General features: G+C 51.0%; 1 protein-coding gene across 1 annotated transcript in view; it reads left to right on the forward strand.

Moving 5' to 3' along the window:
* Nucleotides 1-12666, forward strand: part of PKD1 (polycystin 1, transient receptor potential channel interacting) — an 85054-nt gene that overhangs the window by 45350 nt on the left and 27038 nt on the right. Inside the window, exons 7-15 of the mRNA XM_050713733.1 lie at nt 303-517; nt 987-1099; nt 1182-1308; nt 2893-3164; nt 3534-4283; nt 5382-5513; nt 7158-7333; nt 7782-7915; nt 8081-11703. Of these exons, the coding sequence (XP_050569690.1) occupies nt 303-517; nt 987-1099; nt 1182-1308; nt 2893-3164; nt 3534-4283; nt 5382-5513; nt 7158-7333; nt 7782-7915; nt 8081-11703 (5542 nt within the window). The remainder of the gene's footprint in view (nt 1-302; nt 518-986; nt 1100-1181; nt 1309-2892; nt 3165-3533; nt 4284-5381; nt 5514-7157; nt 7334-7781; nt 7916-8080; nt 11704-12666) is intronic.

The raw sequence follows: 12666 nt of genomic DNA on the forward strand, positions 1-12666 counted from the left end.
AGGGCGGGTGGCTTTCTACAGCCTGTAGTACAGGGGCCTGAGCAGCTGGTGGACAGCAGAATGGTGCACCAGGAAGGAGCTGCTATTAGAACAATAAGTGTTAGTGGCAGAATGGATTCTGGAATCCTTTCGTAACTGAAAGGTTCCTTTACACGCAGCTTCTTACACCCGGATGGAGCTGTTGTTGTTAAGATTATTATTTTCATAGAGAACCATAGATGGCATCTGTCCCAGATCTTTCTAATACTCATAATTTCCTGAAATCCACTCCCCCTTCTTCTTCATTTTTTTTTTTTTTGAAGGAGCCTCGATGTCTGGATTGGATTCAATGATTTTGCAAGCACTGGAGCACAGCAAAGAGGCGAAGGATTTAATCTGGAGAGCTGTCAGAACTGGCTGCCAGGAGAACCCCATCCATCAAACGCTGATCACTGTGTCCGGATGGGCCCAACCGGGCAGTGTAACACAGACCTGTGCATGGCCAAGCACAGCTATGTGTGCGAGTACAAGCCAACAGGTGGGCTCTGCTTTCCTCCTGCTCTCAGCTGACATCTGAGGCAGGCAGGTGTCCTGGTGGCGTGTGCCAGGGAAAAATAGGGCTGCATGGAGGGGGCTGTCCAGACCATTGCCCCCTTACCAAGTGGCACTGTCAGCAACCGCAACATTCCCGTTGCAAGGAATTTGGCCCACTCCAATCTTTGCCATCTATAGAAGTAAAGAGAGAAGTGAAGCTCTGATGCGGAGCTTTGGAAAGAGCTTCTCCCCATTATTCGAGCAGTCAGTGCTGCTGCCTGTGTCTGGGGCTGTGGCACTGCCGTCATGGCTCTTCTTTCTGTGCCATCTTGTAGTCTGTGAGATGTTGGGGTACTGTATAGGAATATATATATATATATGTATGTGTATATATATATATATATATGTATACTATAGGGCCTTGGAGATTGTTACGTGAATCTCATTTGTTCAAATACTTGCTTTGTAAACAGGAGTTCTCTTAAATGCCGAAAACTTCCTTGTGGGAAACCCTGTGTTTGAGACACATGTGGCTTTGAAAAACGTGACAGAAGATGTGCTGTCAGCTCCGTTGCAAACTGGGGAGGTAAGGAGAGTTTGCTTATCCTATTGCTGTAGAGATGGTCCAAGAAGACACGGGTAGGTGAGAGCCTTGCTTTGTTTTGCAGGTGATGGTGTTCCCTGAGCTGGCGTTCAGGCATGAGGGATATTTGACTGCCCTGGAGTTTGTGACACAAGACCTGCATCAGCCCGTTCAAGTGAGGTTCCAGGTGCACAGACCAATAGATGGAGAAGGTGAGACATCTCTCAACACTTCGGCTATTGTTAGGGCTGATGCCACGAGGGCCATGTCAAACTGAGTGTGAGTGGCTTTCTTGTGGCCCTCTGGCTTCAAAGCTTCTGCTTTGACGCCTTAAAAACTCAGAGATTTGGTTCTATGCTTTATGGAGACTCAAGTGCAAAGTCTGCAGGTGTAGTTGGACAGCCTGAGGTTGCCTTTAAGAAGTAGGTGTCCTGGGGAAATGAATAGAGAGACAAACCAAGTGGATGAATTTTACATTGGCCTGACAGCTTAGAAAGGGGCAGAGCTGCAACTGCATGGATCAAAGGCAGGATAAAAACGGTCCTGTTGGAGCCAACCAGCACAGCCGGAGAAGAGATTTCTGGGTGGAGCGGTGGTCCTGGAAAAGCAGTGACCAGAGAACAGCTGAGCAACTAAATAATGGCTCTTCATCAGCTGTGGCAATGTGGATGTGGTGGGTTAGCAATGGGGACTGGAGTCTGGGCTGACAGCTGTAACAGGGACGGTACAAAGGGACAAACGCAGCTGACTGCAGTGCTGAGAATGTCTCCTCTCCCATTGCTTTTGTGGCAGAAGTCTTAAAACAAAGAAGCACTTCTCTTATTCAGAGACCCCAGGGTGTTCCCAGTTATGCTTGTGGTTATCCCTGCTTAGTGAAAAGGCCTCTCCTGGACTTGCGTGTGAGGATGGTTCCAGGCATGTCTGTCCGCCAGCTCTGACTTGAAGCGGAACATTCAAATTCGACATCAAATGCAGAGCTGGTAGTTATAGGGTCTTGTGTTTCTCTGTTTAGTTTAAGCTGACCAGCAGCTGCCACTTAGGAATGATGCTTCTTCCCCACAAGGACCCCAAGCAGTTTCTTATGGCTTTGTTACCTGTCTCCGTGCCCGAGGAATGATGAGAGCGTATGGAACACACGTAGAAGGGAATTAATCTTCTGAGTTATACTTTTACACTTTAGGAAGAGATGATATGTCTAATGGAACGTGTTCTGGTCCATCTGGCCCCGCAGGTTAATGAGGAAGAGTATTTTCTTGAGCCCGTTTGTTCCTGATGGATGAGATGATCCAAAAAGCCCTTTACTGCTTGTACAACGGCTCAGTACTCACAGTTTGGCAACAATTAATTTTGCAGGCAATTCTTTGCTATAGCCATATATTTGGCTGATTACGAAAGGATATTTTTTGACACTGAAAAACTGATACTTTAACATGGAAACATTAACTTAAGAAAAGGTACTTAATGTGTTTTCAGTGTCAAAGCCAGCTCTGCTTTTGCTTGGAACAGCTTTCGCTTGAACATAGATCTCTTTTAGATTGCAAATTGGCGCATTCTCACTGGAAAAGAGACTGACTTTGTTTTTAACAATCTTCCTGCCTTTGTGAAATTTTCCAGTAAAACAGGACACTTTTTACTTACGTAGCACCAGGATGCATTGCAGTTGCAGCTTTTACTAAGACTGGAGTCATCATCAGTCACAGTGGGAAAATATATGGTGAATTTGGAGCAATGTAGAAGTGCACTGAAGAGTTGCCTGTTAGAACACTAATCTTTGCTTCCTCTTTCACTTCTTCCAGATTACCAGGAGGGACAAAATGCTACAGAACCATTCCGTACTTCTCAGGATTACGGGAACTGGACTCTACTTGAATGTCCTCCTGGCTTCCAGTGGTGTCATTTGACTGATTTGTGCTCATTGGCAAACAACTGCTGCAATGCGACAGAGTGCACCAACAGTTCTCTTGCCAGCAGCCCCGCGTCCCTTCAGCACAATGAAAGCCAGCTCAGCTATCAGCTCATCGAGGAGTTTCTCTTCACAGTACCAGCTGGCCCTTCCTCCCCCTACCTGGTCAGTGTTTATTACTGCTGCACCTCGTGCCACCACTGTCTGTTTTCCTCTTTGCAGGCTGTGGCTCCCTGCAGTAACAACCTAGTGCAGTCAGTTAAAACACTCTGCAGCCTCTCTGCTACTCCCGTTGCCCTTAGGAAGTGCAGGTAGAGCATAGAGCTGAGTTCCTTGTTAACACATGACATTTTTGGTTTAAAGCGGCCAAGGAGAGCAGAGTGGTGAAATATTTCCCCACGCAGCATTTGGATCTGTGGCTTTTCTGTGGGTTTCCCTTTGGCAGTAAATCCAGCTGTGTTGCCCAGGCAAGAGTTGGGTGCTGAGTGCTCTGAACTTGATGCATCAATCCAAAAATATCCCCTCTCTCTGCAGGTCACATTCAGAAAAGAAGATATTTTTGTCAGGGCCAAGGATGTCTTCGGTATCCAGCACAGCGCAGGCTTGGGCTCGTTCCTCCAGTGCCAGCCAAGCCCCACGTCCCCTTACAGAACCAACTTCTTCAGCACAAACTCTTCAGATTGGGCACTCGGGCCGTCTGCCAGCTCCGCCGGTGCCACCTGGATCAACAACACAGTTTGCTCTCTCCGAGTTCGCTACGCCGAGGAGCAGCAGGTCCCGGTGATCAGCCCCCACAACACGGGGCTGGAGCAGCCGGGGCACTACACGGTCAGAGCCAGCGTGGACAACGGGCCCTTCAGCGCCAACCTCTCTTGCACTTTCTGGGTCACCTCCCGGGTGTCGGGCCTGCGCGTTGTCCACCCGGCTCCCCAGGGAGGCAAGGTGTACGTGCCGTCCAACCACACTGCCCTGCTGGTCAAGCTCTCCTCGGGCGCGAACGCCACAGCTCGCTGGCTGGGCGACAACCACACCGTCCCCTTCGAAGGGAGCTGCCCCGCGGCTGTGGCTCTGCTGACTGCCGACTGCGCCAGGGAGACCAACGACACCTGGTTTGCCGTGCTCAGCCTGAGCGGCCTCAGGGAGGGGTCCAGCAGCCACGTGCTTGTGGCAGAGAACGCCGTCAGCTCCCAGAACATCACCGTCATAGTGAAAGTGGAGGAGCCCATCCGTGGGCTGAGGGCCACTCCTGACCCTGAGAGCAGAGTCCTGCTGAATACACGAGTGGTGAGTGGCTACTGCTGCTGTTAATTAATGATTTTTAGCCTTTATAGCTGACGGCATGGGTTTGACAAGAGGAGGACTGGGGGTCAGGGCACAGCGCTGCTTGCTGCTAAGCGCTGGCTCGTGGGCCATGCAGTCAGCGTTGCTGCTGGGACGTGCATGTGGCAAAACCCACTGCTGCTTGCCGGCAGGAAGGCAGCTCAGCTGTGTGCTCACTTTAATTCCCTCAGGTAAGGCAGCACGTAGTGTGAGGGGCATACTGGCTTTGTATTTGCCCAGGGGATCACTCAGAAAATTGGTGTATTATCAGAGGCCAGTGATTACCTCCTTTTGACTTGTTGAGGTAGTTATTCTTCTAGGCATTTTGATTTGCTCTACTAAATCCTTACACCAGCCGGCTGAAGCTACAGGCATGTTTCACCCATCCATCAAAGTCTTGGATTGCTCTGGTGTTTGCAGTCTGTTTTTTTTTTTTTCTCAAATCTGCTGTCCCCAGAACTACAGCCGAGCCCTAGGAACCTGTTTAATAGCTGCCTGTTGATATCTGTGAAATGCTGTGTTCAGCTTCTGGCTGCTTGTGGCAGAACCCTGTGCCTGCAGTGCCTTCTCGTCTCACCCTCCCTAGCTGCCACGGTCTGCTCAGGAGGCACAGTAGGAGGGAGGAAGAAACCCTGCCCCGTCCAGCGCAAGGCAACCACTTTAGCCTTTGGGTCAGGCAGCGTCCATGGATGAGAGTCAGAGACTGAGTTTGCAGGTGTAGGTGAAGCTGAGTCGTTTCTGCAAAGATTTCAGAAATGTTTTCAGCCAGCAAGAAGGAGACCTGATGCCCAGAGCAGAGCATTACGGTGTGGGAGCAGGCAGTGTGGCTTCTGCTCCCAGCTCTGCTGCTGGTTTTTAGGGTCGGGGTGTGCAGTGCTCTGTCAGTGACACAGCTGCAGATGGTCTTGCACCCCTGTGTCATGCTCTGAGAGTGCTGTCTGACTGATACGTGATGCCTCCCAGTCTGGCTCTGCTTCTTCTCCAGGTCATCCGAAGATCTCCTGGGAAGCACTGTGCATGCTTTTCCCTTGCCCTAGTATAAAATGTCCTCATGCCTTTCAGAGCTACGTCCCTGTGATGGAAGCCGGGTCAGATGTGACTTTCCGCTGGACAGTAGATGATAAGCCATCTTTCACTTTTTACAATGTTGTCTTCAACGTTATCTACCAAAGCCCAGCTGTGTACAAGCTTTCGGTAAGCTAAGGCCTTTCCCATAATACCATTTTAATCATGGGTTCCCATTTCATCCCGCAAACTAAGCAGGAAAAGCAGCAGGGAGAGGAGAAAGCAGAGGTTTCTGCAGACACCCTGCCCCATGCAGGAGCTGCCAGCAGTGCAGGTTTAGGCCATGCGCTGAATTGAGTTGAGGTTTTCACTGGGCTCCTAACGAGCTCATCTGTTGTTCGTCACTGAGCTGCTCATGCAAATGCACATAGTTGGTTTCTTCTTATGGCCTCCTCTCCTGCTGGCTTCTCCATCTTTCTCATCTTTGTGTTCTCTTTTCTCCACGTTCTACTTTCTTTTCATGGAGTACCTGTCCTAACTCCCTCCCAGCAGGAACGAGGCAGTGACCCCACAGCAGGGTGCTGCCCACTGCCTTGGCACACAGTAGATGTGCATTTAGAACCAGGCAGGGGCAGGATTCAAATGTAAGACTTCTGTAGCCAGGACAGAGCTTCTGCCACAAGCTCTTCTGGTCTCTCTCCTGTTCTCTTTCTACTGGTGCAGACAGGAACAGTGATTTTTGTCATGACACCAGAAGAAGGAGGGAGGAATCTGCTTTGGAAGAGGAGCTTACCTCTGGCCAGGACATCTTTCTGGTTCGTGCCGTGTACTGCCATGCACAGTCTTGGTCTGGCTCCAAGCTGCTTGACACATTTGCAGGATAATTGCTGGCTTCCTGAAGGGACACCAGCCCTAGCTCTGAGGGCACGCTCATGCTAACTTGCTGGGTTCAGCACCGTGCTGGCAAGCTTGGGTTGCTTTTACTTACGGAGTTGAAAAGGTGCCGTTAGTCTGGGCTCAGTGTAACAGGTCCACAGAAGCAGAGGCACAAACTTTTATCTGCTGGTACTTTTATCTGCTGGTGCGAGAGGTCCCAGCTGGGTTTGAAGGGTCCCTTCTGCCAGCAGCTCAGCTCTCCGGCAGGTGAGGAGATGGCAAGATGCCTCATCATTAGGTATTAGTGTTACACGCCTAGATAATCTTGCGGATTCTGCTCTACTTCTGTCATGCTCCTTCAGTCTCTTGCCTGTCCCTTTCCCTCCTCTGCCCAACTTTGCTCTCACTCTCTGCACCCACCAAGCACAGGGTGCTGGGGCTGCACTTGGCACGTTCAGTTTAGGAGTCCCCCCATCCCCACACTGTGCTTGGAGCCACTCACCTGCAGCTGTCCCAGGGAGACTGAGTGGTTCTTGCTCCCTCGGTGTCTGCAAGTCCCTGTGCTCAGCAGCTGGAAACAGTGCGGGGCACACAGAGCAGGCAAAAGGATGGCTGGCAGGGTCAGGGCCAGAGGAGCCTCGGGATGAGCAGCCTTTCTGTCCTCTTGCTGGCCAGAACCAGCCCTTCCTTGGGCTAACTTAGTGGTGGAGGTGTGGTGGGTCCAGTAAGAGGAGGCTGTGCCAGGTAGGTAAAACCATAAACCTTCCGGTTTATGCTGCTTTCCGGAGCCATTCAGGCCACTGCTTCTGCCTCCCTGTCCCCCAGGCTGCTCTTCTCTGACCTACCCTGCCCGCCTGCCTGGGGCGATCTCTCCCCTGTGGTGAAGCCCCTCTCTGAGGAGAGGGCAGCACAGCACGGTGATCCCAAATGCGTTCTTTGTCCCACTGTCCTTCCCAGCTCACCGCCTCCAACCACGTCAGTAACTTTACAGTCAACTACAACGTCACAGTCGAGATGATGAACAAGATGAAGAACCTGACTGTGTTGGGCGTCCTGCCGGTCCTCCCACAGAACAGCACCGTGGAGTTTACAGCGAGAGTTCAGGTTGATTCAGCTGTGGACGCTCTGTTCCTGTGAGTCCTTTGCAAGTTGCCTGAACTTAGGGTTTTGCTGCGCATGACTTACCGGCCTTCCCTACATTAGGACTCTTCTCAGGGCCAGTTGATTTCAAATGTCCCATTCTTCAGCCGCTGTCTCACTGATATAACGTGTTAACTGCTGTCTAGTGTGATTCAGTCACACTAGCTGGGACCTGTACTTCAAGCCTCAGATACTTTTCTTCTAAAGGTTTGCAATGCTGCTTCAATGTTTAGTTCCCCCTCTTCTTACCAGTGCTGTGCTCCTCTCACAGCCACGGTTATGCAGCATTGGCACAGCTACTGCGTTGGTACTTGGTGTTATAATTCCCGTGGTTTTTTTTTTTGTTTTTTTTTTTTTCCAAAAAAAACCATCCCTGCCTCTGAAAGACCTGGGCCTGGGGCTTGTGTTGAACAGTGCAACATGGTCTGTATATTTCTCCAGGTGGGATTTTGGAGATGATGTCCAGGAGATATACCAGTTCAAACCTCCCTACAACAAGTCTTTCCTTGTTCCTGATCCCAGCGTCCATGAGGTTGTAATTGAGCACAATGTGTCACACGTCTATGAACACCCAGGTAAGCTCGGGCTGGTTCTCTGTGGAAGAAGGGACTCAGACGTTTTTGTTGGGGGGGTCACAAGGTGTCTTCAAATAAAATGGCTTGCTCGTTCTTGAGCAAACTGCTGGAGGAAATGGAAGTCTCTAGCAGTTTGCCTAATTTTTCTGCTCTCTTCCTCTGCAGGTGAATACGCTCTGGTGGTTCAAGTATCAAACCAGTTTGAGAACCTCACCCACTTGGCCCCAGTTCACATCCACAGTTACCTGATCGATGTGAAGATGGAAGCAGAGGAAGATGTTTTGGTTGTAAGCCGTCCGGTCACCTTCAGAGCTAGTGCACTGCCGTCTCCTTACGGTGTCTGGTACACCTGGGACTTCGGGGACGGGTCCTCACTGTTGACAGTGAGCCAGCCTACGGTGACCTACAGCTACTCCAGAAGAGGGGTCTACAACATCACCGTGTCAGTGAACAACACCATAAGCAGTGTGGAGACAGTCGAGTGTTACCAGGTGTTTGAAGAGATAACGGGGCTCCGTGTTTCTGTAGATGAGGCAGCGGAGCTGGGTGCAGCTGTAACTGTTAATGCTTCGGTGCAGACAGGGGACAGTATCACCTGGATATTTGATATGGGGGATGGGACGGTGCTGAGGAGCCAGGTGCCAGTGGTCGAACATGTGTACACAAAGGACATCAACTGCACCGTGAACGTGACAGCTGTGAATCCTGTGAACTCTGTCTCCCAAGCTGTTCCTGTCCGGATATTTGTCCTGGAAGTACTCAAAATAGACCCTACTTCTTGCATCCTTGAGCATCCAGATGTGCGGCTCACTGCGTATGTGACGGGGAATCCTGAGGAATACATCTTCGATTGGACCTTTGGAGATGGCTCATCCAACGTCACGGTCAGCGGGGACCCCGTAGTGATGCACAACTTCACCCGGAGCGGGACGTTCCTCCTCTCCCTGACCCTCTCGAGCAGGTTTAACAAGGCTCATTATTTCACCAGTGTCTGTGTGGAGCCAGAGATAGTCAACGTCACGCTTCTCCCTTCCAAGCAGTTTGTGAGGCTTGGTGAGGAGAGCAGCTTCCAGGTCAGTGCCATGCCCCTCTACCAGTACCGCTACCGCTGGGATTTTGGAAACAATGAGTCCACGAGATCGAGTGGGACTGAAGTCACCTACACTTACAAGAACACAGGGGTCTTCCTGGTCACAGTGACTGTCTCCAACAATGTCTCTTTCAATAACGACACAGCATTTGTGGAAGTCCAGGAACCCGTTGGGGTAGCAAAGATTGAATATAACGGGACAAGGGTGTTGGAGCTGAACCAGATCTACCTGTTCTCTGCCAGCATGAATGGGACCAAAGTGAATTACTTCTGGGACTTCGGAGATGGCACTACCCAGCCTGGCCAAATCACCACCCACTCCTACAACAACACAGGCCACTACACAATTAGTGTGACAGGCCGGAATGACGTGAGCTCTAATGAGACCAGGATTGATGTCACAGTGAAACGGCGGCTTCAAGGGATTACCATCAATGCCAGCAGGACAGTGGTGCCATTGAACGGCTCAGTGAGCTTTGTATCCACGCTGGTAGCTGGCAGTGCCATCCGCTACTCTTGGATCCTCTGTGACCGGTGCACTCCCATCCAAGGCTCCTCCACAATTTCCTACACCTTCCGCTCTGTGGGCACGTTCAATGTCATTGTGACAGCAGAGAACGAGATCAGCTCGTTGCAGGACAGCATCTACGTCTACGTCCTGGAACAGATCGAAGGCCTGCAGGTGGCTAGCAGTGACCTGGTGGAGGACATCTACTTCCCAACGAACAAAACACTCCATCTGCAGGCAGTGGTGAGAGAGGGGACAAACATCTCTTACAGCTGGGTAGCCCAAAAAGATGGCCATGCTGTGCAGACCTTCACTGGGAAAACCTTCTCCTTGAACATCCTGGAAGCTGGGAACTACACTGTCTATCTGAAAGCCACTAACATGCTGGGATGTGCAACTGCTAACAAGACACTGGAATTCATCGAAAGCCTTGGTCTTTTAAAGCCTTATGCCTTCCCCAACCCAGTTGCTATTAATGCCTCTGTTAACATAAGTGCCACCATAACCAGTGGCACTGGTATTACCTATGTTTGGTACCTGGAGGATGGCTTCTCTCCTGTTACATCTGAACCCTTTATTATACACTCCTTCCAAAGCCCTGGAACTATGGAGGTCATCGTTGGAGCAGAAAACAAGCTGGATTCGACCAATGCAACAATTTATGTCTGTGTGGAGGAGGTCATAGAGGGGCTGAGTATAGGCACTGCGGAACTGGACTGTAGGTATGTCTCATCAGGCTCCACCGTGGTCTTTGAGGGGGAGTTGCAGAAGGGGACCGAAGTGACGTGGCTTTGGGAGGTGCCAAACGGCACGTTGACAGGCCAGTCCGTGGCAGTCACGTTCCCCACAGCAGGCCTTTATACAGTCTATCTGAATGCATCAAATGACATCAGCTGGGCTCTGGCCAGCAGAAATATCTCTGTGCTGGACAGGATTCAAGGACTGGAAGTTCTTGCCAGCAAGAAGGTGGTAGAGCCAGGAGAACAGGTCACCTTCGTCATCAGGATGGTGTCAGGGACCTCCGTGAGTTACTTGGTGAGCATAAGTGGGGACTACTCCGTGGTGCTCAACGGGTCCAAGTACACGCATGAGTTCACCAAGAGCGGTGATTATTTGGTGACCGTGACCGTGCAGAACCAAATCAGCATCGCGCACGCCCAGGTGCTCATCTCTGTCCTGGAGGCCGTCCGCGATGTCAGGTTCCTGAACTGCTGCGAGCGAGGCATACCCACGGGCACGGAGAAGAGCTTCAGCGCCCAGGTGGGGAGCGGCTCCCGCGTGTCCTTCTCCTGGCAGTTCTCCCTCTGGAAAGAGCAGGGCCGCTCCGTGGTCACCATGGCAGGAGAGAGTGTTTCCTACACTCCAGAAGCTGCAGGGCTGCTCGAGATTTACCTCCGTGCCTTCAACGACTTGGGAGGTGTCAATATCACCAGAACCATCCAGGTCCAGGACCCAATAGTCCACGTCTCCCTCACCGCCTCCAATGCCTTTGTCAACAGGACAGCGCTGTTTGAGGCCGTGGTGGTGCCCAGTGCCAGGGGTGTGGAGTTCCTGTGGACCTTTGGGGACGGCTCTTCCACTCAAATGACCAGGGTCGCAGTGGCCAACTATTCTTACCTGAGCCCTGGGGATTACCTGGTGGAGGTGAACGCCACCAATCTCATCAGCTTCCTCACGGCCCGCCTCACCGTCACTGTCAGAGTTCTGGAGTGTGAGGAGCCAGAGGTGGAGCTGGCCTTGCCCCCTCAAGTCGTGATGAAGCGGTCCCAGAGGAACTACTTAGAGGCACAGCTTGACCTGCGGGGGTGCATCAAGTACCAGACAGAGCACCTGTGGGAGATATACCGGGCACCCAGCTGCCTGAGCCTGGATGAGTCCAGCAGGATCCATCTGCCCAACGTTGATGTGAACAGGCCGCAGCTAGTTATACCAAAGCTTGCCCTGGAAGTTGGGAACTACTGCTTCGTCTTCATCGTCTCCTTTGGAGATACCCCACTGTCCAAAAGCATCTTTGCCAACGTGACCATGATACCAAGTAAACTGGTCCCAATTATTGATGGGGGCTCATACCGCGTGTGGTCCAACACTCAGGACTTAATCTTGGATGGGGAGAAATCCTACGACCCGAACTTGGATGATGGTGAACAGACTCCGCTGTTTTACCAGTGGTCTTGTACGTTCTCCTCCAAGGTAAGAGCATTTTTGCACAGCCACAGAGGGTGATAATTTGGGAGCTCCAGCTCCACGTCAGCTCCACTATATGCATTAGTGTCTGGGTACAAATGATGTCAAGGGGAGCTTTTGTCAGCACCTTTAACAAAGCTGCTCAGGAAGGAGGGTTGCAAAGATTGCCCAATTCCCAGCTCAGGGTGGTGGTACAAAGGTTTTGGGAGGAGCTGTGCGAGGCAGTCTGCTGCAGTCCGGTGCTGCACGCTGCCCCTGTGTGCTTCAGAAGCATTTGCACTGGAAGCTGAAGCATTCTCATTGCTGCTTCCTTTGGACTTGGCCTCTGCATCACAGTTTCAGTGTAGCTGCTTCCATAACCTGGAGGAGTTACAGAGCTGCTGAGTGCAGACCAAGGAGCTGAGGGCCCTGCTCCCTCTTCCATTAACAGTTCAAGGTCTCTGATAGCAGCGGGGGCCAGCACTGGACTTCAGAGGAGGCAAGTCCGCAGGAGGTAGTCCCAGACAAGTCACTGTGCCTGTCCTCCTGGCACACCGAAACGATCTGACACTGCAATGGTAAAAGGGCAGGGGAGAGTTGCCGTTCAAATTGTCATGGGAGATCCACCTGGGGAATATTTTTTTAATTGAATGCAGGATTGTTTTGCTTGTAAAAGATCATTGTTTTCTGTCTTTACAAAGTAAAAAGAACGTGAAGTGTGTGTGGATTAGACTTTCAAGTTTAATTTGACGTTTTTTGTGTTGTTTGGCAATGTTTATAAACTTTAATTCATGAAAAGTTAATTGCTATCAAATAAGAATTTGGAACTCAGATGAAATACAGGAGTGTTTCAAATACTTCTTACTAACCTGAAGGATAGGATAATGTGCTTTATTATCCACACCACCCCGTTGCTCCCACCCCGGCGGTGGCATTGTGCAGTAAGGTCTGTGGCAGTGATTTGGCTTTGTGTGGACCTGAATGTTTTGG

The sequence above is a fragment of the Cygnus atratus genome, chromosome 15 (genome assembly GCF_013377495.2).
Source record: "Cygnus atratus isolate AKBS03 ecotype Queensland, Australia chromosome 15, CAtr_DNAZoo_HiC_assembly, whole genome shotgun sequence".
Taxonomy (NCBI): Eukaryota; Metazoa; Chordata; class Aves; order Anseriformes; family Anatidae; genus Cygnus; species Cygnus atratus.